General features: G+C 33.6%; 6 protein-coding genes across 7 annotated transcripts; 4 read left to right on the plus strand and 2 right to left on the minus strand.

Annotated features, from left to right (window-relative positions):
• The first annotated feature begins 639 nt into the window (after positions 1–639).
• On the plus strand, positions 640–2717 carry LOC17878011. Of its 2 annotated transcripts, XM_023779335.1 has the most exons (8): positions 640–805; positions 984–1076; positions 1189–1392; positions 1488–1643; positions 1766–1819; positions 1933–1936; positions 2018–2076; positions 2258–2717. In XM_023779335.1, exons 1-8 carry the CDS (start codon positions 650–652, stop codon positions 2618–2620), a joined length of 1089 nt encoding a protein of 362 aa, XP_023635103.1. In that variant the 5' UTR covers positions 640–649; the 3' UTR covers positions 2621–2717. The 2 variants fall into 2 exon arrangements, with proteins under 2 accessions (XP_023635103.1, XP_006285617.1); XM_006285555.2 differs by having other exon boundaries at positions 1933–2076.
• Positions 2718–5102: 2385 nt separating this feature from the next.
• On the plus strand, positions 5103–5771 carry LOC111829463 (cysteine-rich receptor-like protein kinase 26). Its single transcript, XM_023778548.1, has 2 exons — positions 5103–5509; positions 5765–5771. The coding sequence occupies exons 1-2, from the start codon at positions 5103–5105 to the stop codon at positions 5769–5771; spliced, it is 414 nt and encodes a 137-aa protein (XP_023634316.1).
• A 364-nt stretch (positions 5772–6135) lies between these two features.
• On the plus strand, positions 6136–9308 carry LOC17877613 (cysteine-rich receptor-like protein kinase 26). The gene is made up of 6 exons (XM_023778549.1): positions 6136–6697; positions 6772–6884; positions 8226–8433; positions 8517–8745; positions 8842–8992; positions 9072–9308. The coding sequence occupies exons 1-6, from the start codon at positions 6136–6138 to the stop codon at positions 9306–9308; spliced, it is 1500 nt and encodes a 499-aa protein (XP_023634317.1).
• Positions 9309–9458: 150 nt separating this feature from the next.
• On the minus strand, positions 9459–11642 carry LOC17877762 (uncharacterized protein At1g65710). The gene is made up of 2 exons (XM_006283279.2): positions 10504–11642; positions 9459–10410 (listed from the first exon to the last, which is right to left on the minus strand). Exons 1-2 carry the CDS (start codon positions 11545–11547, stop codon positions 9583–9585), a joined length of 1872 nt encoding a protein of 623 aa, XP_006283341.1. The 5' UTR covers positions 11548–11642; the 3' UTR covers positions 9459–9582.
• A 2341-nt stretch (positions 11643–13983) lies between these two features.
• On the minus strand, positions 13984–14388 carry LOC17878266 (mavicyanin). Its single transcript, XM_006285316.1, has one exon. The coding sequence runs from the start codon at positions 14386–14388 to the stop codon at positions 13984–13986; it is 405 nt and encodes a 134-aa protein (XP_006285378.1).
• Positions 14389–22629: 8241 nt separating this feature from the next.
• LOC17880409 (auxin response factor 8) lies at positions 22630–27708 on the plus strand. The gene is made up of 14 exons (XM_006282384.2): positions 22630–23363; positions 23449–23558; positions 23685–23783; positions 23885–23941; positions 24029–24184; positions 24276–24360; positions 24695–24785; positions 24857–25021; positions 25097–25219; positions 25334–25409; positions 25545–25692; positions 25929–26941; positions 27032–27222; positions 27305–27708. The coding sequence occupies exons 1-14, from the start codon at positions 23321–23323 to the stop codon at positions 27420–27422; spliced, it is 2475 nt and encodes an 824-aa protein (XP_006282446.1). The 5' UTR covers positions 22630–23320; the 3' UTR covers positions 27423–27708.
• Positions 27709–27804: the final 96 nt, after the last annotated feature.

Genomic DNA, 27804 nt, shown 5'->3' on the forward strand with positions numbered 1-27804 from the left:
TGTCAACCTACAATTCTTTGAGTTAGAGTCGAAGGATATGACAAGTGTATCATAATAGTCGAACGATTTGAACATGATTTCTTTCATATCAAAATATAATTTCATGATCCAAGGAGCTTGATCTTCGTGGTTCAGGAAAACTGAGATACTGATACTCATAACTAACCAACTAATCTCTTTAATTCGTGGAGATTTGTCTCAAGTGGTGCACGAATTTAATCAAAGTTTTTTTCCTCCAATAACTAAATTAAATTTAATAAGTAATCTAAGCATTTATAATTGTTAGAAAAATATCTAAACTTTTAATTAAATATGACCTATTCTAAATCTCTTAATTAAATGATATTATAATAATATTTAACACCATATAGCCAAGTCAAGCTAAATTTATCCCAAATTTGCACCTACAAAGATACATATAAATAGATCAACTAAAATGGTGGTAATAATTTACCATATCACATTAATAAATAAATATCATATAGGTGAATTAATTAAGCAACATTCTGATGAAAAAGTAGTCACACATATCTAGTAAACATTAATGTAATAATGGTATTTCTCTTTTTGTCTTATTTATTTTAATATTATTATATATTATTACATAAATCTTCTTTACTCTTTGATTCTCACCATAAGTATCTTCTTAATGAATATGAAATTAGATAGTGTGAAGATGATATTAATCTTGTTAGGTTATATTGTGTATTTTGGAAATATGGTGAACGTCAATAATCATTTTGTGGATGCAGAAAGAGTAGAAAATTTTAGCGATTTCGAAAAACCTCAGGCCAAAATCATCAAAGTTCGTATAGTTTAATCTTCAAAGTGTTTTAGATTTATCTATTCATTTTTATTTATTCGATTGAAGTTTAAATTGTTTTGGTTTCCCATGTTGATGAATGATCATTAATTATTACACCACTACATATAATAATATTAACCAAGTATTTTTCTAAATTATTTTGTTTTTCTTATGATAGACTACACATGGCGATACATACGAATGTGTGGATTTTTATAAACAACCAGCATTTGATCATCCATCGATGAAAAAACACTTATTCAATTATAAAGTATATATTGTATAATTTGTTTGTGAATTTTTCCCATTATTATTGTCACTAATAAAGATTTTTGTTTTATTTTCCAATGAATCATTAATAAAACATTTATCTTCAACTGTAGTTGCGTCGAGCATCATCCTCAAAAAGAACAAGTAATGAAAATTTTGGTTTCTTGTGGGAAAATGGCATAGGCTGCCCCAATGGAACAGTACCCATAAACATAGTTACTAAAGATGAATTTCTAAGATTAAGTTCATTCTCTAAACCTCGAGGTTCTTGGAATTCCAGCAATAATCAAATTAATGTTGGTAATGATCAACACCATGTAAGTATTATTTTTATTGTTCTTTGAAAAAAAAAATGTAAGGTAATCCTATAAGTTATAAGCAAATTTTGATTATGAATTATGATAATGATTAGTTTGCGGTGTCTCGTACCAAGGAAAGAAAAAGGAAAAGGTACACTGGAGCAACAATGGTAGTTTCTATAAATGATCCTAAAGTTAAATATGGGCAAACTAGTTCTTCTCGTATGCATGTTCAGTTTGGAGATGATTTCATTCAAATCGGTTGGATCGTAAGTTTGTTATCATATATCTTTTATAAAATTTTAATATATAACCTATATACTATTTTCAAACGTTTACAATTTTAAATATTTGTTTTAATATGATTATTCAAAACATATTTACATTTTAGGTAAATCCGAAGTTATATCATGACAGTAAAACTCGAAGTTTTGTGTACACAAAAGTAAGTTTATCATTGACGTATATAGGCTTAACTATCTCATTATATTTTTCGAAAATGTTTTCGATGTACTTTATCAATCGAGAAGCCATAACTAAATATATATAATTGTATAGGCTGGTGATAATCAGTGTTATAATCAAATGTGTTCAATTGGGATCATATCAGTCCGTTCAGATTTTCCTCTTGGTTCGATTCTAGGTCCTCCTTGTGTTCGTGGCTCTAAAACAGGTTCATATGATACATTTGGCTTACTAAAGGTATGCGAATACTTGAGTAAAATTGATATGTATTAAATATCGCACTATTAAAAATCGAACAATTTTCATTTTTTGTTGGATTTTCAATAGCTTTTTTTAATTAATAAATGTATATAATATGTTTCATTTATGACTACATGATAATTAATATATATTATTTTAATGTGACTATTGATTAAAGGACAAGATAAATGGTAATTGGTGGCTCGAATTCAAAGGAGTAGAAATTGGGTTTTGGCCGGCAATTAGATTTCAACACAGCTATGCTATAAAGATTGAATGGGGAGGAGAAGTATATAGTGCATTTATGCCGAGTCCTCAGATGGGAAACGGTCATTTTCCGGATAAACATCCAGCTTTCGATGCAATTATCTTTAACATAACTACATTTGACGAAAATTATATTATTGATAAGTGGGTAAATAATACAGAGATATTTAGAGATAATTATCATGGTTATAATGTGATAAATGGTAGGTATGGTGTATACTCATATTTTCCAAGCAAACATATCATATATTTTGGAGGTCCTGGAAATATCTAAAAGAGATAAATTAATTAATGGAAAAATAGAAATAAATTCTTATAAACCAATTGTAACCGAGAATAAAAAATAAACTGATTTTATATAATGTAGTCTATTTCATATGTTATACAAATTTATACGCTTCCAAATGAATTTTATCAACCTCGACAGAGATATGTCACTCTAGTTGTGGAAGGGTTTGTGAGTTTGAAGTTATGGTTATAATTAAAGAGTGGACAGCAAAGTATTATGGTTATGAACCTTATGAGGTGTTGGTATTTTATTGTTTTTTGAGTATTAATCATTTTAAGGAATCATCTGGCTTAGCAACTTTCTATGTTTTATGTTTGCTTGGAAGAGTATTAGTGCCACTAGCTAGAGAGTAAAAGAAAAACTGTATAAACAAAAATCTATTCGTAAAGACTATTTCAATATACCTCCATGTCTCCATTAGTTAACTCCACACCATTCTAGTTGCATCATCAGTACATGCAGTGCCGGCCCTGTCACATATGTGGTCTAATACAAAATAATTTTTTTTTTCAGAAGTTTTATAGATAAAATTTATAAGTTGAGACCGGAGCTTAAAATTTCAGAAAATGAGGCCTATTTTTGAAATAATAAATAGATAAATTTTAAACATGGAAAACAGAATTTAAATTTTGTAAAATATGGGGCCTAATTTTGCAAAACCAAAATATGTTTTGGGCCTATTTTCTTACTAAAGATGTCAAAAATCTGGAGGCCCAATACGAATGTTTCAAAAAAATGGGTCACGGGCCGGGCCTGAGTACATGTGAGTAAGTACCAGCTGGTACTCTTGGATAGCTTTTGCATGGGAGATTTGCAGCGCATACTTCACTATGAATCAGTTTAAGTATTCTTTTTTCCCTTAACATATTTGTAAGGCAGCTTACAGACTAAAGGATTCCTAGAGAAAGTTAAGCTGCTGGCAAAAGATTATGGTAAGGTTGTGGATGGTTTTATTTTGCTATGCGATGCTTCTAAGAGGGAGCTTGCACCACTTGCTCAATATGGAAGAGAGCCACTCAGATTCCATAAACCAAAACATTTTCTTATGTTTTATTGTGGAAGTTGTAAACTAATGAAGATATGATTATTTATAATTATATAATTAATATTCTGATATCTATAATCTTTACATTATTTGTGGGAGATGATATGGATAGAACATTTTTAAATCTTCAATTTGGCATAAACTTATGATTTATGATTATACGTCTCTCTGATTAAGTCGTTGTTTTTTTTTTTACTGTTTACGCAAGAATATAATGCTTATTGATATAGAATACAAACAATCGACTGCTCTAAATCAAACGTGAAATAAATATGGTTTATGTTATGTCACTTGCTGACTACAACAATAAACTAAACCACCATACATATAGTATTTGATGGTTCACTTGAGATAGGTACCATTTCATGATATATAAAAATTGTTAGCACAAAAATTTAACATGGTTGATGTTTTAAACCTTATAAACTCAAACATGATCCGGTCTGAGAAGAAGAAACATTAACTGAAAATACTCAGAAATATTGAACCGTTGAATAAGAAGTATCCTGAAAATACTTATACGAGTGGAAGAACATTGTTTGAGTTTAATGAAATTTGGTCTTCTTTTTTACTAATCATTTTCTTGATCAAGTAAAATCTGGATAGTATGTGTCTCATAACAGATGGAAATTGATGATTAGCCTTAAGATTTGTTAAGAATTACTCTAATATAAAAGTCAGTCTTAACAAATCTTAAGGCTAAGAAGTACCCTAAGAGCGCATTGATAATGATGGTCTTAGTGGTTATCTAGAATCGAGTTTAATGCATTCATTATCTAACTACAATCGACGAGAATTTAGCTGGTCATCAAAGTGAATTCATCTAATTTAAGTGATATAGACCTAAAGATTAGCATTTACTAGTTTTATGAGCATCATGCATTAATAGGTTAACCCTCGAGTCATTTGCTAAGCATTTTGAATTCCTTAGTGTCGCTATATCGTTAGTTCTTTGAGGTTCGACAATAGGTTAACCCTCGAGTCATTTGCTAAGCATTTTGAATTCTTTAGTGTCGCTATATCGTTAGTTCTTTGAGGTTCGACCCTTACTTAGTACTTACTACACATTTGCCTTGCTCCTACTTTGGAATTTCTATTACCAAGTTGACTTCATGTTATACACACATTGTACACGGATCCTAGCGGAACTTGGACCGGTATAGAAGTTTCCTTGGCCTCTATTCACCATTGATTTGGTAAAGGTACGTATTTAACCTTAATATACAAAGTCGATTGGTTTAAAAAATTATATAGACAGAATCAGTCCGCGGTAAAAATGTCAACGGACAATCCCACCATTTACAATAATTACAATATGTTTTGTTTGTATCTAATTGCCCTATATAAATGCTACAATCATAGCCATGAAATAAAGCAAGAGAGTAAGAAGATAAACAAAAAGTGAGAGAGAGAGAGATTACAATGAGTTATGTTATGCCTAAGTCATTTAGTACTTGGCAATGTCTTGTTCTATTGTCAGCTTTGTTGATCTCATCGCTACTACTCTCCGTACAATCTCAATTAGAAAATCGATTTCGCTACTATTCTTGCCAAACAGTGGGAGGGAACTTCACCGTCAACAGCAGCTATGAAGTTAACCTCAACTCATTCATCTCCTCCCTCTCGTCTCTTCCGCAGAACGAAGATGGATTTTACAACGTTTCCGTTGGAGAAACTGATAATGAGAAAGTGAACTCTTTGATGTTGTGTAGAGGTGACGTGAAACCAACTGACTGCATTGGATGCATTATTAGAGCCGGGCAAGAAATTAGGGAACGATGTCCGAACGAGAAAGAAGCAAACATATGGTACGACCTTTGTATGCTCAGGTACTCAAACCTTACCATATGTTTTTGGATTGACATATGTTTAGATCCAGTTCATTTATAGGTTACTGAAAAACATATAGGGGGTGCATTACTAGCTAGAATTTTAAGTGATTTATATAAAACTTACAAATTCAGTCATAGATTTTGAAAATTATAATGAAATTCAATGTTATTGAACTAATGATTTAGAAATCAACCTTAAAATCCATTGTTATTGAAAACATTTTGTGAATTTGATTTTTAATCATTTTGAAGGATGTGATCAGAGGATTTTCTTAGTTAAAAATACAGAAATCTAAATCTTATATATGGTTAAAGGATTTTACACCAAGTGCTAATGGCTCAATTGGTAAAGATCTCTGGTAAAAATTCAGATGTCGCCGGTTCGAGTAGCGCTTGGGACGAAACCATATAACATGCTTTGGTTTCGGACCTGAGGAGATGTATGTTCTTCGGCCCAGAACCTCTTTGATTATTTAAAAAAAAAAAAAGGATTTTACAAGAAATCATCATATGAACTTTTCTTTAAATCATCAAAATCATATAAAAACTTAAATCACTTACAATACTAATTTGAATCAACCCCACCTATATTTAGGTACTCAAACCACACTTTATTGAACACGATGGAGACATCCCCTGGATTTTATTTGGCCTCGGATTTCGATTTCCCCGGTGAAAAAGACGCATGGGATAACATGCTAAAGGATCTACTAGAAGAATTAATGAGTAGAGCAGCTTCGGGTGGGTCGAGGAAGAAGTTCGCCGTCTCAAAAAAGAGTGGCCCCTCGCTTCAGACGTTGTACGGTCTAATGCAGTGCACGCCCGATATTTCGGAACGTGACTGCATTGACTGTCTTACGAGGAATATAGGTCGTATTCCGATTCGTTGTAATACAAAAATGGGTTGCGAGCAGGTGAGCGTCAGCTGCGGTTTGAGGTACCATACCTCACGGTTCTATGATCTGACAGCCGAGGAGCCATCTCGGGCCACACCGCCAGCCCATCTTCCATCTCCCCCTCCTCCTCCTTCGAATGAGAGAGTGAGAGAGGAAAAAGGTTTTGTTATAGATGACACTAAAGGTGTGGTCTTTATAGTTATGATTGTTATTGGCGGTGTTGTCATATTGATCGCATCATGCCTTGTTATTGTCTTGATTCTAAGGAAAAAGAAGCACAACCACCAAAGTAAGTTGCACACACATATGTATATATAACTGAAAAGGGCACACCATCCTGACATTAACTATTGTGGTGTACAGACGAAATGAGGAAAGATTCCTTAAAATTTGAATTCAGTGCAGTAAGAAGTGCAACCAACAATTTCTCACCTAAAAATGAACTCGGAGAAGGTGGATTTGGGAAAGTTTATAAGGTAATTTTACAACTCATTATGTCAAATATTTACACAAAACAAAAAAAAAGAAGAAGAAGCATATCTATCTTAGAAGTTAGAAGTGAACCAAGGTGTGATATATATATAAGTTGGTGGCTTTAGTTGAGATTATGGAGTTTTCAGGTATGTCTAGGTGTGATAGACCTAAGCTATATCGGTTTCTCTTTGGTGTTTTAGGACAAATATCATGCCTCGCAGGTTGGTCACCAGTAAAAGATTTTAGTGGGAAGAAAATTCAGATTTCTATGGATTCAAAAGATTGGGTTAATAGGTTTTTGCTTGAGATTTTCTACATTAGGAAAAAGAAAAAATACCCTAAAATAGCAGAGAAAACAATTTTTATGGACAATTATATAACACACTCCACAAATTCTTTAAAATAGCACACACAATTGCAAAGAAATTATTTTTAGAATTCTGTTAAAAGGTTTAGATTAAATATTTTACATTTGGGATATAGTTTTAGTGTTTGTTTAGAGTTCAAGAATTAGTTTTGAAAATTTAATTTTGTAATATGGTGTTTTTTAGGAACTTTAGAGATGATATGCTAAATTTTAGGGCTGGGAAAAAAAACCGAACACAAATACCCAACCCGGAACCCGACCCGAAAAAACCGGTTTGGGTAGGGTACGGGTATGACTAAATATTCTTATTGGGTTTTATATTGGTAAACTTGTGGGTTCGGGTTCGGGTTAGGGTTAGGGTAATACCCGTTACTCGAATGGGTACCCATAAAACCTAAACAATATACAAATATTTAAAATATTATTAATATTAACATTAATAGCATTTAATTATCCAATATTATAATTATAATTTTAAATATATCAATTAGATTTACACCTAAATACCCATAATAATCAAAATATCTCAAATTTATTTGTTACATATGTCAAAATTTAGCTAAACTTGTTTAGTTTAATATAATTTTTAAAGGGTTTTTTTTGGGTACCCGGTAATTTGGGTACCCGGTAATTTGGGTACCCGGTAATTTGGGTAGTAATCGGGTTCTGAAATTTGTAACCCAAATCGACCCGAACCCGAAAATACCCAAACCGAAACCGAACCACAAGTCTAAAATTACCCAATGGATTCTATTTTTTCTAAACCTATATAACCCGAACCCGACCCGAAAACCTGAATGCCGAGGCCTACTATTTGTCAGAATTTCTAAAAAAAAAAAAAAACAAGTCAACTACAAGTGGATGATGTCTGATAACCCACATTAGTTGTTTGATTTATTTATGACTTAAAAGTTTATTAGTTTTAAGCAACTACTTCAACTTGGCATAACAATGTACTCTAAAATTTTTCTTACAGGGTGTACTTAATGGACAAGAAGTAGCAGTGAAAAGGTTGTCCGATAATGCACAACAAGGCGAAATTCAGTTTAAAAACGAGGTTTTGTCCATGGCAAACCTTTCACACCGTAATCTTGTCAGACTTGTTGGCTTCTCAGTTGAGAACAATGAAAGGGCTCTCATCTATGAGTACCTACCCAACCGAAGTCTCGACAACTTCATCTTCGGTACTCTCCAGCTTCTTTTCTTAATCCCATTTGCTAAATCTTTGCAACGGTCTAAAGAATCTTTATACTTGGTACATATATAGATAAGGTGTTGGGATGGTCAACACGCTACGGAATCATAGAAGGTGTTGCCCGAGGAATTCTTTACCTTCATCAAGATTGCCATGCACATATAATTCACCGCGATCTTAAACCAGGAAATGTATTGCTAGACAAGGATATGACACCAAAAATATCTGACTTTGGTTTGGCTAAGTTGTTCGATGAGAGCCAAATAAGCAAACAGTTTACGAAAAACATCATGGCGACTGAGTAAGTATATGCCTAAGGTTTTCTCATGAACTGCGTGTAGTATACATTAAGAATGAAGTTTATGTGACTAATGTTATATGATCAATTTTTTTACAGAGGCTATATTGCTCCAGAGTTTCGTAACGAAGGACAAATCTCGTTTAAGACAGATGTTTATAGTTTTGGTGTGTTGGTTCTTGAAATCTTGAGTGGTAAGCGTATGTGGAATTCGAAAATGGGAGAGAGAGGGGAAGATCTTATAACCTATGTAAGTTACTCAAACAAAATAATCTCATATCAACCAATACTTAATTCGTTTATCGCGCTAATAATTTTTTTCCGTGAAGGCAAAGAGGATGTACAAGGAGAAAAAACCACTGAAACCAGAGGACTTAAACTTAGAAATACGTGATAGGGAAGATATCTTGATTTGCATTAGCATTGGTCTAGGATGTGTTGAATATAATCCTTCAGACAGACCAAAAATGAGGAACGTCGGACAAATGCTAGAAAAAACCAACCGCTCTCAGGCATCATCGTATCTGAGATCAGACAAAGGAAGAAAATCAAGAGTACATGTTTGAGGCAATCAGGCCACCGTACATGTTTTTGTACATAATCTATCTAAGTGTGATTGAATTATAAAGTTTGCTTTTGTTTTATGTATGTTTGTATTTTTGATGCATTTGTGATATGATTGAATTATAGTTTTGTTATGTATCTGAGCATTTAAAAATCCATAAAGAAGGAATACTCGATTGAAATGATCAAATGATTACAAAAGAAACCAAACACACCAGTTGCTAAAACTCTTGCAACCAAGTAAGGGAAAAAGAAACAATCGAATTCATTATTTCATTACACTGAAACTGCAGCAACACGAGTTGTTGTTGTTGCATGTAGAACAACACCTTTCCCTGTAGAAGAAGAAGAAGAATCAACAACAGCTACTCTTTTGCGTCCAACTCCAACACCATTCTTCTTCAACGGATCAAACTCTTGTTTCTCAATACTCACACCAAGTGGACTACGATCACGTTCTTGTTTGTTTGATCTCATACTCATTCGATCTGTCGACTCAGCTGAGTTCGGTTCCCACGAAGAAGACGATGAGTATCCTTGTCGCTGCATCACGCAGCTGCTTCCCGTGATACTATTGCTTCCTGATGATTCTTGCTCTTCCATATCCTCTAACGAAGAACCACCTCGCTTAACAGTCACATACTTCTCGAAACTCGGCTCCATTAAATCCGCTTTCTTCGCTGCTCCCGATGTGAAACTGATCTCGGTTCTTTGGTGTTGATTTGTAGTGGAGTTAAGATCAGCAACTGCTTCTACAATAGAACAAGCCTTGGACATAGATGAACTTAGAGTATTAACATTAACACTCTTCTGATGAAAATTCTGAATGTCCTCTAAAAGCAAAGCTGTGTAAGATGGTAATGTTGATCCAGCCGTCGCATTGTTACTATTAATGTTGTTGTTATCAATGTTGCTAGAGAGCAATGCATCAGGACTGAAATCGAAATCACGAGACTTCCTTAAGGATCTGCTTCTACTCATAATTTGAGGCTTAACCAATTCAACCTTACACTCTTCCACTATCTCTTGCTGCTCTTTCATTGCACGTATCGGGCTTGCGCTTCTCCGAATCGGCGCTTGTGTAGCGATTTTGGGATTCATCTTCTGAAAACACACAAAACATTCACCACAACAATTACACAACTTCAAAAGCACAACAAACATTCAAATCTCTTAATTCCAATTAGATTCAATTACCTGAGCCACGAAATTGCAAGAATCTTTATTCATTTCAATGTCTCTGTTCATCCTTTTGTTGCAATTGGTGTTACCTGCCACAGAGTTTGTATCAATCTCTCCCAATGGATTCCTCCTATAAGGAGACAACTCCGTTTTCCGGCTAAGCTTCGACGGAGAAGGCTGGCTCGCCGCTCTCGCCGGCGACTGAGACCTCGGAGACGCAGCTTTACCAACATTTCTCTTCACAGCAACACGTTTCACAGATCCATCTCCATTGTTACTTAAAGCCTTATCCGTAGCAGGAACAGATACAAATTTCCCAGGTTTATTATTATTATTACTCGAATTCACAGAATTGCCACTCGAATTAGGGTTTATCTCCGATCTTCTCGCCGGAGATCTACTCACCCGTCTACTACCACCACCACCGCCGCCGTTACCACTTCCTCTCTCTCTACTCCCCGATCTATAACTCTTCGAATCATCCCTCTCTCTACTCGGAGTTCGTCTCCTCCGTTCCCGTGGCGATTCACCACCACCACGGTGACGCTGACGATGAATCCGCCTCTCAGCTTCTTCGTCTTCAGCATCCGCGTCACCACCGTCGCGGCTCCGTTCACTCTGATCAAAATCGAAACTCCTCTTAGATCCAGAGTATCTCCGAGTTTTCGCAGCTCCTGAGTTGCTCCGGCTTAATCTCCCACACTGGATCAAAATCGCATCCACGTCAACCGGATTCGAACCGGTCGATTTCACATCGGAAACCGAAGATTCCTCCGGATCTGTCCCCGTCGTCGTCTTCGATGATTTCTCATGGCTTCTCCGATGTTTAATAACAAACACTTCTTTCCTCTGTTTGCTATTATCTTTCACCTCTGCTTCTTCTTCTTCTTCTTCATTCTTTGGTTTCGATTCTTCTACTTCAACCTTCTTCTCCTTCGCTTCGAGTTTCAGAGGAAGTCTATCAACAAGATCTGGTGATTTAACCGAACAAGATCCGTTAACCGGAGGAGGAGGAGGAGAAGAAGACGGAGGAGGAGTTTTGCTGAGACAGCAACCCATTTGCTGAAGAAATTTGAAGCAAGACGACGCTTTGGGGAAGAAGATGAAGAGAGCTTTTTGTTTTTTTTTTGAAGGAATGAGAGAGAATGAAGAAAAAAATTCAAAAGTTCAAAATGTTATTAGAGAGAAGAATAGAGACAGACACAGCCCCTTTTAATTTTTTAGTATAACTTTATATGACTACTTACTTTTGTTATTTACATATTGGTCCCTGAATAAGATACTGGAGGACGAGATTTTGGATTAGATTGATTACTTTTAAGGAGTTTTGGGGTGAACTGTAAATTTAAGGAAAGTGTTGCATTTTGAAAATATTCCACAGTTGGCAAAAGAGAGCCGTTATACGTGGATGGTAGACAGATGAGTGGATGAATAATATAATTTATATAAAAAATTAGTCCTTCGGAACTTTTATTTTTTCAAAAGTGAAATCATTTTTAAAATAAACTTTATGCTAGTTTAAATTTCCTAACGGCTAAATAATACATGTTATGTGTTTTTTTTTTGTCTTGACAATGAAAATAATCTTGGAAGGATTTTTTCCATGGTAATTGAAGTATTGGTTGATGGCATTCATTAATAATTTTTAATTATGGTTTTGTTCGGGGCATAATCGCAGCTGCAGCGACTCGCGACCAATAAACAATACTCATCTCTTTTTGATTTCTTCCTCTTTTCTACTTCACTTTCAGTTGTGCGACTCTTTTGTGATGATTTCCGACTCTTTTGTGATGATTTCGGAGTCACCGAAATCAGTGGCGACACAAAACCATCATTAATCCTCAACTTGCGACTGTAACTGGTTAAAAAACTATTAATGAACTTTTACAAAACTTCATGGAGAAAATGGTAGATCTAATCCAAAAATTCAATTTCTAATTATTGTTTTAATTTATATTTCTACCCTTTTAAATTATAAATAATTATAATATTTTTTTTTCAAAAGAGTCGCCCAACCCCCTTAAAAAATGGCTTATGTTGTTATATGATGATTTGTGTAGTTACTAGATTATGAGTTATGCGATATCCAAAGGAACTTATTTTTCAAAAAATATTTTTGCGGTTTTAGTTACATTTATGGATTATATTTTTGTAATAATGAAGTTTCACGTTTGCAAATATATATAAATTGAGAAAACATAAGTGATTGTCTGATAATGAGCAAGGAATATCCGTCTTTCTGCTAAACAGGATGTATTGAACTCATAATTCATTAGATACTTTTTATGAATGTCAACAATATCATTTGAACCATGATTTTCCTCAAAAGCGTTAATTAAACTATGAATTTTCTAATGTCATTTAAAACGTCAAATTATGTTAACTATTCTTTCAAAACATAAACATCGAATTTGATGTTTTAAATTGCCTTTTACTAGATTGTATTTCTCTTGGATGATTTTTATTTTTTTGAACTTTTGAAGTTTAAATTATAATTTCAGTTAAATTTTATTTTTAGGTTTTTTAATTTCATATTAAATATAATATAATATTTAAATTTTTTCGACGATTTTCCGACGAAATCTTGCTCCGACCAATTACTTACGAGGAAAATATTTCGTCGGAATTTAGTCGGAAATGACCGTTTCGGACGAAGTTCCAACAATAACCATGGTCAGAAATAAGCTATGTTTTTTTTTGTAATGACCCGATTTGACAATGATAAGAGTCGTCTACTTGACTGAATCAGGGACAACACTAACAGCTCTTTGAACAATGCTGAAATTACCATAGCCTTTTGAGTCAACAACAAAAACAAGAGAAGAGCTTGAGATAGGCGCATGAATTGCATATAGAGAGGCAATGGTGGAGAGATGAGCAATGATGATTAATTAACATATTCCTTTCCGTAATTAAGTTTTAGTCTCTTGTTTACTCATGTCGCAATGTGTCTCTTCTCGTATCTCCAAAGCTTTCATCTATCTCTCTCCCTCTCTCTCTATTTATATATATACACATCATCTTTTTATTGAATCCAATCTAATTTCTATGTGATGTCGAAAAAAATTTTATACATATATATATATATATAATTTCTATGTTCTTTTCCAAGTACCCTCCGAGAATAAATTACTCAATTTACTTTCTTATTTATTAACCAAGTAACTGACTTTTCAAGTACCCTAAACTTCATTGAGTAATAGGGCATGAAAAGTCAGTTACTTGGCTGACAAGAAAGCTACAAAAGGATAGATCTTGCTCTTGTTTATACTAGGGTTTTAGTTGCTGCTCAGAATCTAACACATGGGGCATGAAATATATGTCACATCCGATGTGTTCATGTTTATGAATTTATGGGCATTCTCATTATCAAAATATATTAAATAGAAACATATGGAAATTTAAGAAAAACATGTGACAAAATCCAATTAAACGCAAAAAAAAAAGAAAACCAAAAAACCAAAAAAACCTTAAATAATCTCAATGGTTGGCTACCTAGTGATGAGGTCTGAAAAAACGTAACCACCACCTGTTGAGGTAGTCAATAGGAGACAGCTTCTTGGGAGCATCCGGCAAAGTAACGTTTTCGGTTGATGGTTGCACCGTGATTCGAAGCTTGATCCCAGCATGAGAAAGACCGGTCTTTAAGTTTACAAAGTCATGCACTCCTGGTCTGGTGAGTCTAACTAGATCGTGTCCGGTATTGTCCAAGGCTACAGTAGAAGTTGGCGTGCAAGATTCGAAGTCAAGTTCATTGCTGACTTCTCTAACGTCGTTGATGTGCTTGTTGTATTCGAAAAAGAGAGTATCTCCAACACAAAATTGTCTATCTTCACTCCACTTTTCATAGTAATAACTGTTGTATACGCTCCATCCGCTTGAGTCACCGCCCGCGTACATCCTACTAGAGGAAGGATCTTGCTCGGTGGTGGTGGTGGTGGTGGTGGTGGTGGAGTGTGAGACCCCTGTATGCGTAGAGGTTTAAATGAATTGATTTGGCCACATATGTCACAAAAAGTGCACTTATGGTCAAAGGTCATGAGAGAGCTCCATAGTTAAACGTGTTTATGCTGTAGTAGTCAAAGATGGGTAACCTTCCGGGAAGTGATTGTCGGAACTGTTTGAGTGAGGCCAAAACACAGAGAAAGATCATGTGGTTATTTGTAAGGTCGGTAAACAAGTATTTAAACATCTCGGACGTAGCAAACCGACCGACGGATATTGATAGGCTGATGGGTCTAGTGAGAAGATGTGAGGCCCATTAAGAGAGGTGAATCCATGGGCTGGTAGTGAACATGAATCCCTGGAGAGATGGCGGTCGGGGCGTTACATGGAGGAATCTGATGAGACGGGCCATGGAGGAATTTGATGTGTGCGTGATGAAAAGAAGTTACGTATGTGCCCTATTTATATAAATTTACGAGCTCTTCTTTATCTTACTCCTTGTCCTTTTAGGAATTTTGTTTAGTTTACTTCGTTTTTATCTATATGAACGGAAGTGGTTCACACAAAAAAAAATATAATCTATATGAATGGAAGTTATATATATATCACTAGTTTAGTCTTTACTTGAAATATGAGAAATTATTTTCACATGGAAAGAGAATTTTTTTTTTTTTTTTGTCGACTAATGAGATTTTGTTTGGTTTGAAGAATATAATAAATGTGTGTATGTATATATATCTTAAATTCGTTATTAAAGGTTAATTATAAAAATCTAGTAACGCCAAACTGGCAATCACCAAAACATTTGGGAGCTATTCACCATTATTCATAATATTGCTAAAATATTAAAAATCTTAATTAAGCAATTATCCCCTAAAAATGATTATACCATTTTGTAAAAATTGTTATGTCTTTACTTTCAATTTTTCAAAAAATCATTCTCAGAAAATGAAAATTAATTAATTATGATTTAATATGATGGTAAAGTTCTTTCAAATTAACATCAATATAAAATATGATGTTAAATACAAATACAGTCATTTGTAAAAATTTCATATAAAAACACAAATAAACATAAAAAAAAAAATCAAAATAAATTATAGCATCGTTGAGGAAAACATTAAGAAATCTTTCAAATACGAATTATAAAAACCTACATATGTAAAATATATATTTAAAATCACTATATTAGGAATTATAATGAACTTTAGTTATTTTTAATTTAAGCTACAAAAATATTTTCGAAAATCTATTATTCACCCTAATGTTTTAGACAATGAAATTGCTCAATGGCATATTACATTCATACATAAATTAAAATTCAAACAAATATAATATATTATAAATTAAAATCATTCATAAAAATATATATTTAGTTAAACTCATAATCTCATTTAGTTTTTAAATATAAATCCTAATTCTCTGTTATGAACCCCAACTGATAAATAACCTTGTTTAATTGTAAAACCTAAATCCTTCTCCTCTTTTATAAACTCAAACTGATAAATAATCTTGTTTAATTATAAACTCTAAACTATAATGCTCATTTATAAACCCAAACCAACATATAACCCTTATAACTGTAAAACCTAAGTCTTAATCCTTCTTTATAAACAAAAACAACATATAATCTTCTTTAGTCTTAAACCCTTATCTCTTTGATAAATCCCAACCGGCATAACCAAAAATTAGGTTAATAGTTTACTTTTTTTAAGTAAAAAAGTTTGAATATATAATTATTTTATATTTTAATGTTTTTTAACAATTCTATTTTTATCTTAATATTAACAAAGTTAGATATAACATGTTGCAACATCTTATGTTTTACTTGACACTTATCATGATCACGTGAGTTCATAACTTTGAAAACCAGGTTTCGACATATAATCTCGTTTAATTGTTAAACCTAAACCATAATTTTCATTTACAAAGATAAACCATAATTCTCATTTATCATTTATACACCCAAACCAACATATAACCTGTTAAATCAAGTTAAAACCTTAATCCTCTTCTGTAAACAAAAATCGACATATATTTTCGTTTAATAATAATTTTAAATCTCTATCTTATTAATAAACCAAATTGACATAACTCAGATTAGTTTATTTATTTAATTTTATTAATAAGTTTTAGTATATAATTTTTTATAATACTTATTTTATATATTTACTTTTTCGATGGGGTTAATAATATTTCTATTTTTATCTAAATATTAACAAAATTAGAATTAACACATGTCACTATCTTGTTAATGGCTAAATTTGAAAACTAATCTTTATATAATAAGATATATTTATTTATTTATAAGCATTAATAATAAATAAGATAATTTTACTTTTTGGATAGTCACTTTTTCATTTTCTCATTTGGTTTTAATCTTTTGTGTTTATAATTTAATAAAATATATTCTCTTACTTACAACTACGCAAGGAAGTATACTTTAATTAATTTCAAAATTTTGTGATCACGGGATTTCTGTATTGTATTGATTTTATATATTATACATATTTATAGTTTCAGAATCTAACCATACAATTGCTTTTTTTTTAATTATGTCTCATGAATATATATGTTTAATGTATGATTATTGTATTCAACTACCATGAACTATCAAGAATGGATAACCAAAATAAAGAAAGAATGCCTTCTTCATCAATGGAATCAGTATCCGTTTTTTTATTAATAAAACAAAAAATTATAGTGAATTTATTCTATGGATGGTTGCGGGTGGTTCAAAAGTTTTTTTGTTTAATTCTTTTAATCTAATTTAGTAATATGAATTCATAAAAAAATAAATCAAAATGTACTTGCTCAAATAATTTTTGTGAATTATTATTACTAATATAGATTAGAAACCTTGGTATAATATGAACTAAGCTTAATAAGCATTGTCAACTGGTATTAAATCAATTTCCGTACGAAAACAGAAAATCTCATTATCTAGTTAAGCTTAAGTCAATCAAGTTCTCTAAAATCAACCAAATTCGCTACAATCAACCGATTTTGCTATAATCAGTCTTGAAAGTTTGATTTAAACTTAATAAGTATTGTTAATTAGTTATACATGCATAAGAGGAGAGAAACTTTAAAAAACAGTTTGTTATTATTCTGGCAAACGGTTTGTGAACATTTGAAGGCAAATCTTTTTCCGTACAAATACACCGGAATCCAGGTGAAACCTTACATTTTTTGGATTTTTTGACTAAGGGAGAAGATGGACAAGACATAGTTATAATCCAGGTGAAACCTAAAATTTTTTGGATTTTTTTGACTAAGGGAGAAGATGGACAAGACATAGTTATAATCCAGGGGAACCTAAGATTTTTTGGAATTTTTGACTAAGGGAGAAGATAGACAAGACATAGTTATAATCTTAAATTCATTAAATGATTAATATTATCGTTTTCTTAAATTTAGAGTTGCGATTTCATGATCGACACTTTAATTATTATAATCCAAAATCTAGGTTCAGAATTGTTTTTTACAAATGATCATAGTTGTTGTTATATGTACTCCGATCCACACAATAACCTTGTTTCATTGTATGAGAAATTAATCATCCAAAAAAAATTCTTATAATCTTCAAAAGCTCTAAGAGTTCAAAACAATTGTTCGTATAGTCCACATTAAAAAATTATACGAACAATACTAGCACCATCTTGGTAAGCATAAACTCTCCGACCCTATTTCTCATACATGTATAATAAATTTTGAGTAATATTAGTATATTACTATCTTAGCTTTACTAAACTCAATCTCGTATATTTAAATTTGTGGTAGTGATTTATCTTAGAAAAGTTTGCGTTTGAAATTTTGATTGAGCGATCTTCTCTGATATATTCGATGTCGATTTATGCTGTTTTCTATAGTAAACACCACCAGTTTAGACGAGATCGATCAGTAACACAAAGTCAGATTTAGTTATTATAATTAAAATGTCGCAAATTAATCAAATTTTTTGCTTTAGCCAATTTCCTATTCAGTTCCACAAATCAAAGTTAACTTCATAATAACTGTTATTGGTTTGTTACAGTCTCTTGGTTCAATCGTTAATTATAATCGTAATCATTAATCAAAACCCATAATGATACAATAGTTCATATTGCTTTTATTTTTAACCAACTTATCGATATCGAGTCAGATATCAACTGTTTTTGGTTAAAGTCACTATCAATAATTACATATATTAGCTAAACAAAAATCTAGTACTATTAAGGTATTTTTTGTATATAAATATTCCAAGTCTCTTATAAATCTTTTAAATCAGTTAAAGGATTTTAATTATAATTTTAATAACTTTTCTTTATTAATATGTCATACCAATTTTGGGCAAAAACCAATTATGTATATAAAACTCAAGTGAACATCAACTGAATACATGACATAAGAGTTCAAATATGCAGAACTTCCTTTCATAGTGACACAGCGACATATACACACAAAACTTCAAACTAATAAACAAAAATTTAAGTATATAAACACATATATAAGTGTAACGTCCGTGTTCTGAAAATTAATAGGAGACTTGAGTGTGTATAAGAATTAGGGTGGAGTCGGTTTAACTCCGGTTGATCTCCTAAACTGGTCAATTTGTCAATCGAATCAAAAGTGGTTTAATTAATATCGGTTTAGGTAAACCAAAAACCTTACTTTTATAAGGAACGCCTTAGTTAAGTTCTGCTACTGACTCTCTTTCAGTTGAAGTGGAATCTTCTCTTTTTTTTTGTTGTCGCTGTTTGTTCCTGAGAATTTAGTTTGAGAAAAGGAGAGGAGAAGTTAACTTGTGAGAAGCAGAGGGTTAGCTTTGCTTTGGTGTATAAGGCAAGAGAAGCAGATTCGTCACGTCTTGGTAGAATAGAGTTACGACGTATCAAATCTTATCGAAAGGTAACGAAATTTGGTAGGTGTATTCTTAAGGCGTGTACGTTGATTCTCATTTTTACAGAAATGAATTCGGATTAAAAAATCAGTGAAATATGCAGTTTGGTGAGACGTTTCTTCTCTGTTGCGAACTGGGATCAGCAGAGTTTGTAAGTGCGATCATGGTTTCATTGTTTCTCTGATCGGCACCAAATTTTGTGGGAAGCTTAGTGACGTATAGTTCTCGCTTTCCACCGAAGGGATTCAGAAGTTAACGGTTGGTTTCTGTTTTAAGGCTTCGTTTCTGTGGCTGTGGTTTTTCTGATGTTTCTGTCCATTTTGTTTGTGTGGATTGTTGTAGGGCGTTGTTTGGCTGTTGCAGTCGCAAGGAGAGTCTTTCCTGGTTGTATTTGTTATTCAAATCAACTTGTTAAGGTGAGTGCATGACCATGAGATTATCTAAGCGATTGAGTGATGATTTGAGTGACTTGTTTGTGATGATTTGTAGGTGAACTGGAAGTGTTATTGGATGTTTAGCTTGCAGGATGGTTTGTTTATGTCATATATGTGGGTGTTATCTCATTGCTTGTGTGTATAGTTCGTAGATGGGAGGATCGCCTTCACTAAGTATTTATGAAATACTTATGCATCTCTTTTCTGTGGTGCATGTAAAGGAATAGTGTGTGGAATCATGGCGAGGAGGATGATCTAGGGGCTCGTTGGTGTTCTTGAATTATTGTTTGAACTGTTAGGTTGTTAGACTGGAATTTATAAGCATGATAGGATGATTATGTTTCTGAAATAATTGATTGGTTGGATATGCTGGTTAATGTTGATTGGTTTGGTTTAATGAAATTATTTGGTTTAATGTATTTAAATTAATTAGGGTCAGTTTAGCTGGTTTGAATTAATTGGATTAATCCGGTTTGCATGTTGGGTTCTTTCAATATGTTAGAGCAATATTATAGGGAGTATGTTAGTTAGGGTATGTTAGCATTAATTTAGTATTAAATTTGAAAAAGTAGAGTTTAAGAGTTTTAATTTTGTTTTTAGTTTTGAGATGTGTTTATTGGTAGGATCTTAAGTTGGGTATCTTAGATTTTTTTTTTAAAGTACATAAATTTATAATTTGTAATATAAGAAAATTAACTTGTGTTTTCCATGTATGGCTAATTTTATTGGGTTTTTTCTAAACATCGATTCATCAAATTCATAATTAAATTTGAAAATTGTTATGTCATAATATAATTATCAACTTACCCAATCCATAGAAACTATAGTAATGTCATAATAAATGGTTTACAAAAACAAATTAAAAAAAAAATTGTAATGTCATAATTAAAAAAAAAGAAACTTACCCAATCCGATTACGCAACGTGGCGTCTCTTAACCCACCAAAAGAATCCTTCTCCAACTTACGTATGTTAGCAATATTAATGTTTATTATTTTTATTTTTTTTGATTAAAACCCCTACATCCTCCTAAAAAGCTGTCGATAATGTTGGTCTTAGATATTAAATATATGCAAGTCCTTAAGATCCAGCTTCTTTCCAAAATAAAATGAAGATCTCATGCAAAAACCATCAACAATTCCCAAATTGACATCATCTAATAACTGAAATCATAAGAGTAAACACATATTCAGAATCAACACCAAAAAAAAAAAAAACAAATATTATTAAAAGACACAAAGTTAAACAGCCAAAACTAATTATAACAAATTCTTTCAAAAAATTTTTTAAAAAGGAGAATATTTATCAAAAACATATGTATAAGATATATATTAGATTTTGTAAATTTGTCAAACTGGGCTTCAAATTTATTAAAAGGCTTGGTTATTAAATTTTTGAAATTCTCCAATGGGCTTGACAATTTGTTAACGGGCTTTGTTATTAGATTTTATGTGCTTGCTGTTATTTATCAGCCCAATATCTTTGATTTTGGTCCAATTAAGTTTAAACTAACCAAAAATCATTTGGTTTACTTCGAAATTAATTTAAATCCTAAACCTAATCAATAAAACCGATTACCAAAAAAAAGTTGAACTGAACTTTGAAAAGGGCCATTTTCGGCAAAATTTTTAAGATGACCAAAAAATTCGAAACTCAAAAACCCTGATCCGAAATAACCAAAATAATTAAATGTCTAGAGCTACTTTTTAAGATTGAATCGGTGAATAAAAATTTACTATATCCAAAAAAAAAAATTGGGAGTATTATCATCATAACCGATTCCACCTTGCGAAACTAGTTGTGTCTTTACAAGTTCATCTCTTGGGATTTAATTGGTGATAGTTGGTTGTTTACTTGTATCAAAATCTTAATTTAGTTATTCTTTTAAATTGTTTGTTTACAAATCTATGTCTCCCATGCAATTAGGCTATGTTTCTTGAAATTTTGGTGTTCCTTGGAATTTGCAAACTCCATTTTCAATTATTTTTTCTAGTTTTTATAATCCACTATATAATATAATACAAGTTAATTCTCAAAAATAGCAGTTAATTTAAGTTTAACCTTCCAAACTTAGCATACATTCTCTTATTTTCCAAATTAGCACCATATATCAAAATTAAACTTTTAAAATTAAATCTTAAGCTCTAGATAATAATCCTTACCTCCTAAAACTATACCCTAAATTTAAAATAGTCAACCCAAACCTTAAAACAAAATTCCTAAAAAAAAATATCTAAATATAATATGTGTCAATTAGTGTTATTTTTGGAAATTTGTGGAATATGTATATAATTGTCAATAAATTATATTTCATGTTATTTGAGGGTATTTCTCTATAATATGTGCCACAAGTTTCAATACTAATATTTATCAGTGAAAAACAAAAGATGCTAGACATCTATTTATTTGCTAATGATTGTTTCTAAGTCATAACATATAATAATTAATATTTATACATAGCTAACCTTTGACCTTACTTTCAACGGGGGTATCTACCTAAAAATATTTAGATTCTTAAAAAATTAATATTAACTAATTATGAAATACCTAAAATAAAACAATTTGGTGTTTCTTTCATCAATAAATGGACAAAAAAATATATAAATATGAAATAAAATTAAATAAACAACGCTAACATTTATGACAACTCTATTATCTCACTCACTCTCTCTCTTCTTATTACTTACTTATATAATTCATTGTCCTTTTCATCGAATCCAAGACCCCCAAATAAATAAATTAAAATTATTAATTTTTCAACGGTCATGATCTCAAGAGTCAAATCCAACGATCAAAAAGAAGTGACTCTGGTACTGACACCACCTCTCATAATTCTCGTTAGTAGGACCTCTCTCTCTCTCTTTCTCTCTCACTCTCTCTTCTTCATCTCTTCCACTCTGTGTCGAATCCGGGTCGGATCCGGGTCGAATACGGGTCGGGTTTTGTATAAGAAGAGGCAAAACCACTTACTCTCTTTCACCCCCCACGCACTCTCTTTCCTCTCTCTCTCTCTGACACATATCTTTTTCTCTCTCTCTCTCTTCTGTTTTGAAAGCCAAAGTGTCTCTCTTGGACAGTGATGGAACTGCTTCAAGAGATTTAATTTTTTTATTTTATTTTACCACCACACGAGAAGCTAAGTTGAAGAAAGATTTGTTCTTTTGTCTTGTTTCTTTACAAAGATCTCTAAAGACAAAGAGGGGCTTAGTCTTAAACTGGGAAAGTTTTCTCCTTTCTTTGAGTGTTGTTGTTGCTTCTGCTCAATGCGTTGTTGTTCTTTAGCTTGAGGTTTTGATGATGGCAAGGAACAGATGAAGAAATGGGGTTTCTTGTGTTCAAGGGTTTGATTCGAAGCTTCTTCCTTTGAGCTATTTTTATGGTGAGTGGATTTGTTGGGGTTTTTGAGCAGAGGAGATGGAGAAAGACGAGTTTGTTCTTCCGGAGCTAAAGAGTTATAGCTACTGTAGTAGCTGGAAGTGAAAGATAGGATTTTTATTAATAGATTGTACGGAAAAATTAGGGTTTTCGAAAAGTTTGTGACTTTGGGTTTTTCTGAAGTTGGGATTTAGACAATGAAGCTGTCAACATCTGGATTGGGTCAACAGGGTCATGAAGGTGTTTTTGTTTTCCTCTTTTAGTCTCTGATTTCAATTACTTTTGTTACTAGACAAGTTTTCTTAGTTTGTGTGTTTTGTTACAGGAGAGAAATGTTTGAATTCTGAGCTATGGCATGCTTGTGCTGGACCATTGGTCTCTCTTCCATCATCTGGTAGTCGTGTTGTTTACTTCCCACAGGGTCACAGTGAACAGGTTCCTTCTTCTTCATGCTTAAGTTCTTAAAGATTTTGTGAAGTGTTGTTTTAAAGTATGGAGCTTTATTTTCTTTTCACTTGTTTATATTTGGGCATTTCCATTTAAATTGAAGTGTACTTGTAGGTAGCTGCTACAACTAATAAGGAAGTTGATGGTCACATACCCAATTACCCAAGCCTACCACCACAATTGATATGCCAGCTCCATAATGTTACAATGCATGTGCGTAGTTAGTTCCCTGTCCTTTTCCAACTTCAATTTACTTTTTAAGTAGTTTTTGGATGATGTGCTTTGTAAGTATGGGTTTCGTTTCTACTTTTCAGGCAGATGTTGAGACGGATGAAGTTTATGCTCAAATGACCCTTCAGCCATTGACACCGGTACATACATTATATAGATAACGAGATTTGGGTTCACATAAGTCTGTGAATAAGTAGCTTGAACTTTTTAAATTGGTGTTGTTATAGGAGGAGCAGAAGGAAACATTTGTGCCAATTGAGTTAGGGATCCCGAGCAAACAACCTAGCAATTATTTCTGCAAGACTCTCACAGCTAGTGATACCAGTACTCATGGAGGGTTTTCTGTTCCTAGACGTGCTGCCGAGAAAGTTTTTCCTCCACTGGTGTGCACAATACTTTTTCTTTAACTTACTCATTAAAAGTTGTTACTTGCTATATGTTCTCCTTTGATATCTTGCCACTTCCATGTTGCAGGATTACACGCTGCAGCCACCGGCCCAAGAACTGATTGCAAGGGATCTCCATGATGTTGAATGGAAGTTTAGGCATATCTTCCGGGGTAGGTTTCACCTTTCCTTGGTGTGAGTTGATGATGTCTTTAATAGCATATATTGTTCTATCTGGGTTGGTTACTACTTCGATGACAGTCTTTTTAACTGTAGTCACCAGTATAAAAATTGCGTTTTTGGCGGTTAAGTATGTCCTGAAGCAGCATTCTGCTGTTATTTCTACTACTCTTGTTTGGTTAAGTTGAAGTAAATACGGATGCTCTGTGTTCTTTTCATAGTCAAATTGGAAGTATTACTGTTCATATTAAACCAGTTGATTTGTTCCCTTCTTCTTGTTTTGTTTGCTATATCAATTACTTACATAGTGTTGGTGTGATTATGCAGGACAGCCTAAACGACATCTCCTTACTACTGGGTGGAGTGTCTTTGTCAGTGCTAAGCGACTAGTAGCGGGGGATTCTGTCATTTTTATCAGGTTTAATTCTTTTGTTGGACGTCTACTTTGTGGACTGTGATTATATCTTTAACCCTATTTCTTGTTTCCAGGAATGAAAAGAATCAACTCTTTTTGGGAATTCGTCGAGCCACTCGGCCACAGACTATTGTACCATCATCTGTATTATCTAGTGATAGCATGCATATTGGACTCCTTGCTGCTGCTGCACATGCTTCTGCAACTAATAGCTGTTTTACTGTTTTCTTTCATCCAAGGTTAATACACCTCGTCGATCTGCATCCTCTTCTTCTCTTGATAATGTATTCTACTAATATTCTCTTCATGTTCAGGGCTAGTCCATCTGAGTTTGTGATACAACTTTCCAAGTACATTAAAGCCGTTTTTCACACACGTATTTCAGTTGGAATGCGCTTTCGCATGCTCTTCGAGACAGAAGAGTCTAGCGTCCGCAGGTGATGATGCCACGTATCTTGAAATGCAAATGTTGAAACTGACAAAGTTTATATCATTATGTTACACATATTACTTTAACATATTTTCTGACAGTGGCATGGGGAACTTTCCAGGTACATGGGTACTATAACTGGTATCAGTGATCTGGATACTGTCCGTTGGCCAAACTCTCATTGGCGATCAGTGAAGGTAACATTATTAAGCTGGTGACTTCGTAAAGATTCCATGAAACGCCACAGGATTCTGATGATCTAGTGTAATCTTGTAATTATATATTTAACTGGTTTTCTTTTAACATTGAAGATTTGGGCATTATTGGTATAGGTTGGTTGGGACGAATCGACTGCAGGGGAGAGACAGCCAAGGGTTTCGTTATGGGAGATTGAGCCTCTTACTACCTTTCCCATGTATCCATCTCTTTTTCCTCTCAGGCTAAAACGTCCTTGGCATGCTGGCACATCATCATTGCCTGGTATCTACCATCTGGCTCTTCTCCTAACTGTTATGTACTAGTGTAGGAAGTTCGGAAGTCTGTTACTGTCACTCAGATATCCAACTTTTGTTATTTTAACTTAGTTGCTAGTTCGGATAACTAGGAAATGTTGGATTGGTAACAAGCTCCGACGATGGTCTTCCTGTTATAATTTATTTACAAAGAAGTGTAGTTACTCTTCAGAGCTATTTACTTTAACCATTGTGATGTTGCAGATGGGAGGGGAGAATTAGGAAGTGGTCTAACATGGCTAAGAGGAGGAGGTGGAGATCAGCAAGGTTTGCTTCCTCTAAATTATCCGTCTGTTGGTTTGTTTCCATGGATGCAACAAAGGCTGGATCTCACTCAAATGGGGACTGATAATAATCAGCAATATCAAGCAATGTTAGCTGCTGGATTGCAGAACATCGGTGGTGGAGATCCTCTAAGACAGCAGTTTGTCCAGCTGCAAGAGCCTCATCACCAATATGTTCAACAATCAGCTTCCCACAATTCTGATTTGATGCTTCAGCAGCAACAGCAGCAGCAGCAGCAACAAGCATCACGCCATGCAATGCATGCTCAAACCCAGGTCATGAGTGAGAACATTCCACAGCAGAATATGCGACAAGAAGTTAGTAACCACCCAACTGGGCAGCAGCTGCAGCAACCAGACCAAAATGCGTACCTTAATGCTTTCAAAATGCAAAATGGTCATCTTCAACAGTGGCAGCACCAGGAAATGGCTTCGCCCTCGTTCATGAAATCAGATTTTACTGACTCAAGCAACAAATTTGCAACATCTGCAACTCCAATGCAACAGAACGCTGCTTCTCCGGCTTCTAATGATGGGAGCAATCTTTTGAATTTCTCAATAACCGGTCAGTCTGTACTGCCTGAACAGTTAACAACAGAGGGTTGGTCTCCAAAAGCATCCAACACTTTCTCTGAACCGTTGTCACTTCCTCAAGCCTATCCTGGGAAAAGTCTTGCTCTAGAACCTGGAAACCCCAACCTAAATCCCCAGAATCCCTCTCTTTTTGGTGTTGATCCCGACTCTGGACTCTTTCTCCCCAGTACAGTTCCCCGCTTTGCATCTTCATCAGGAGATGCTGAAGCTTCCCCTATGTCACTAACAGATTCAGGATTTCAGAATTCCTTATATGGCTGCATGCAAGACACAACTCATGAGTTGTTGCATGGAGCTGGACAGATTAATCCGTCTAACCAAACCAAGAACTTTGTAAAGGTGCTTGTTGGTTCTAAGCTTCACCAACTTCTCTGTGGCTCTGTTGTCTCTAAGAAAATACTGATTTGCTTACAAATCCAAAAATTGCAGGTTTATAAATCTGGTTCGGTTGGGCGTTCACTAGACATCTCCCGATTCAGCAGCTACCACGAGCTGCGAGAAGAGTTAGGGAAGATGTTTGCTATCGAAGGGTTGTTGGAAGACCCCCTTAGATCAGGCTGGCAGCTTGTATTCGTTGACAAGGAAAATGATATTCTTCTCCTTGGCGATGACCCGTGGGAGTAAGTAGAAGTTCTCTTCTTCTATTTTGTATACACTGTTTTAAATTTGAGATAGATCTTAAAAAAAGCTTGTGGTATGCAGGTCATTTGTGAATAACGTTTGGTACATAAAGATACTCTCGCCCGAAGATGTGCAGCAAATGGGAGATCAAGGCGAAGGCAGTGCCGGGTCATTCCCGCAAAACCCAACCCATCTCTAGAAGCTGCTTCGGTGTTGGTCCCATCCTTCTACAATGCAGGAAGCCTTTGTTTGCATTTGAAGTCACTTCCACTGATCTTAATATGCCATTCGTCCGCATCTCTCTCATTTTGACGTTTTTAGAAAGAAACATAATCATATTTGTGAGTATGGGTCCTGAAACTTTAGGGCGTACTTTAGCTTGTATTAGACAGACACTCTGGTCATAAACATAAGACTCTTTATTAGCTGTCTCAGATAACTCAGCTTTTCTAGTATTATTATTCTATTTTGTACGTTCCAATTTCCACTTCTCACCCATAAAACTTCTGAGACATTCTCTTTTGTAATGATTAAATTCTGATTTAGTCAAACCAACCAAATCTTTAAAAACACACACTAAA

This window comes from Capsella rubella, unplaced genomic scaffold, assembly GCF_000375325.1.
Source record: "Capsella rubella cultivar Monte Gargano unplaced genomic scaffold, Caprub1_0 scaffold_7, whole genome shotgun sequence".
In the NCBI taxonomy this organism is placed as follows: Eukaryota; Viridiplantae; Streptophyta; class Magnoliopsida; order Brassicales; family Brassicaceae; genus Capsella; species Capsella rubella.

Coding starts and splice junctions, on each gene's coding strand:
- LOC17878011 (XM_006285555.2), top strand. CDS start 650: ATGAATATGAAATTAGATAGTGTGAAGATGATATTAATCTTGTTAGGT. Junction 1,393..1,487: donor TTGGTAATGATCAACACCAT/GTAAGTATTATT, acceptor GATAATGATTAG/TTTGCGGTGTCTCGTACCAA. Junction 1,644..1,765: donor TCATTCAAATCGGTTGGATC/GTAAGTTTGTTA, acceptor TTTACATTTTAG/GTAAATCCGAAGTTATATCA.
- LOC111829463 (XM_023778548.1), top strand. CDS start 5,103: ATGAGTTATGTTATGCCTAAGTCATTTAGTACTTGGCAATGTCTTGTT.
- LOC17877613 (XM_023778549.1), top strand. CDS start 6,136: ATGGAGACATCCCCTGGATTTTATTTGGCCTCGGATTTCGATTTCCCC. Junction 6,698..6,771: donor AAAGAAGCACAACCACCAAA/GTAAGTTGCACA, acceptor TGTGGTGTACAG/ACGAAATGAGGAAAGATTCC. Junction 8,746..8,841: donor AAAAACATCATGGCGACTGA/GTAAGTATATGC, acceptor ATTTTTTTACAG/AGGCTATATTGCTCCAGAGT.
- LOC17877762 (XM_006283279.2), bottom strand. CDS start 11,547: ATGGGTTGCTGTCTCAGCAAAACTCCTCCTCCGTCTTCTTCTCCTCCT. Junction 10,411..10,503: donor CTTGCAATTTCGTGGCTCAG/GTAATTGAATCT, acceptor GTGTGTTTTCAG/AAGATGAATCCCAAAATCGC.
- LOC17878266 (XM_006285316.1), bottom strand. CDS start 14,388: ATGTACGCGGGCGGTGACTCAAGCGGATGGAGCGTATACAACAGTTAT.
- LOC17880409 (XM_006282384.2), top strand. CDS start 23,321: ATGAAGCTGTCAACATCTGGATTGGGTCAACAGGGTCATGAAG. Junction 23,942..24,028: donor CCCTTCAGCCATTGACACCG/GTACATACATTA, acceptor GTGTTGTTATAG/GAGGAGCAGAAGGAAACATT. Junction 25,022..25,096: donor ACTGTTTTCTTTCATCCAAG/GTTAATACACCT, acceptor CTTCATGTTCAG/GGCTAGTCCATCTGAGTTTG.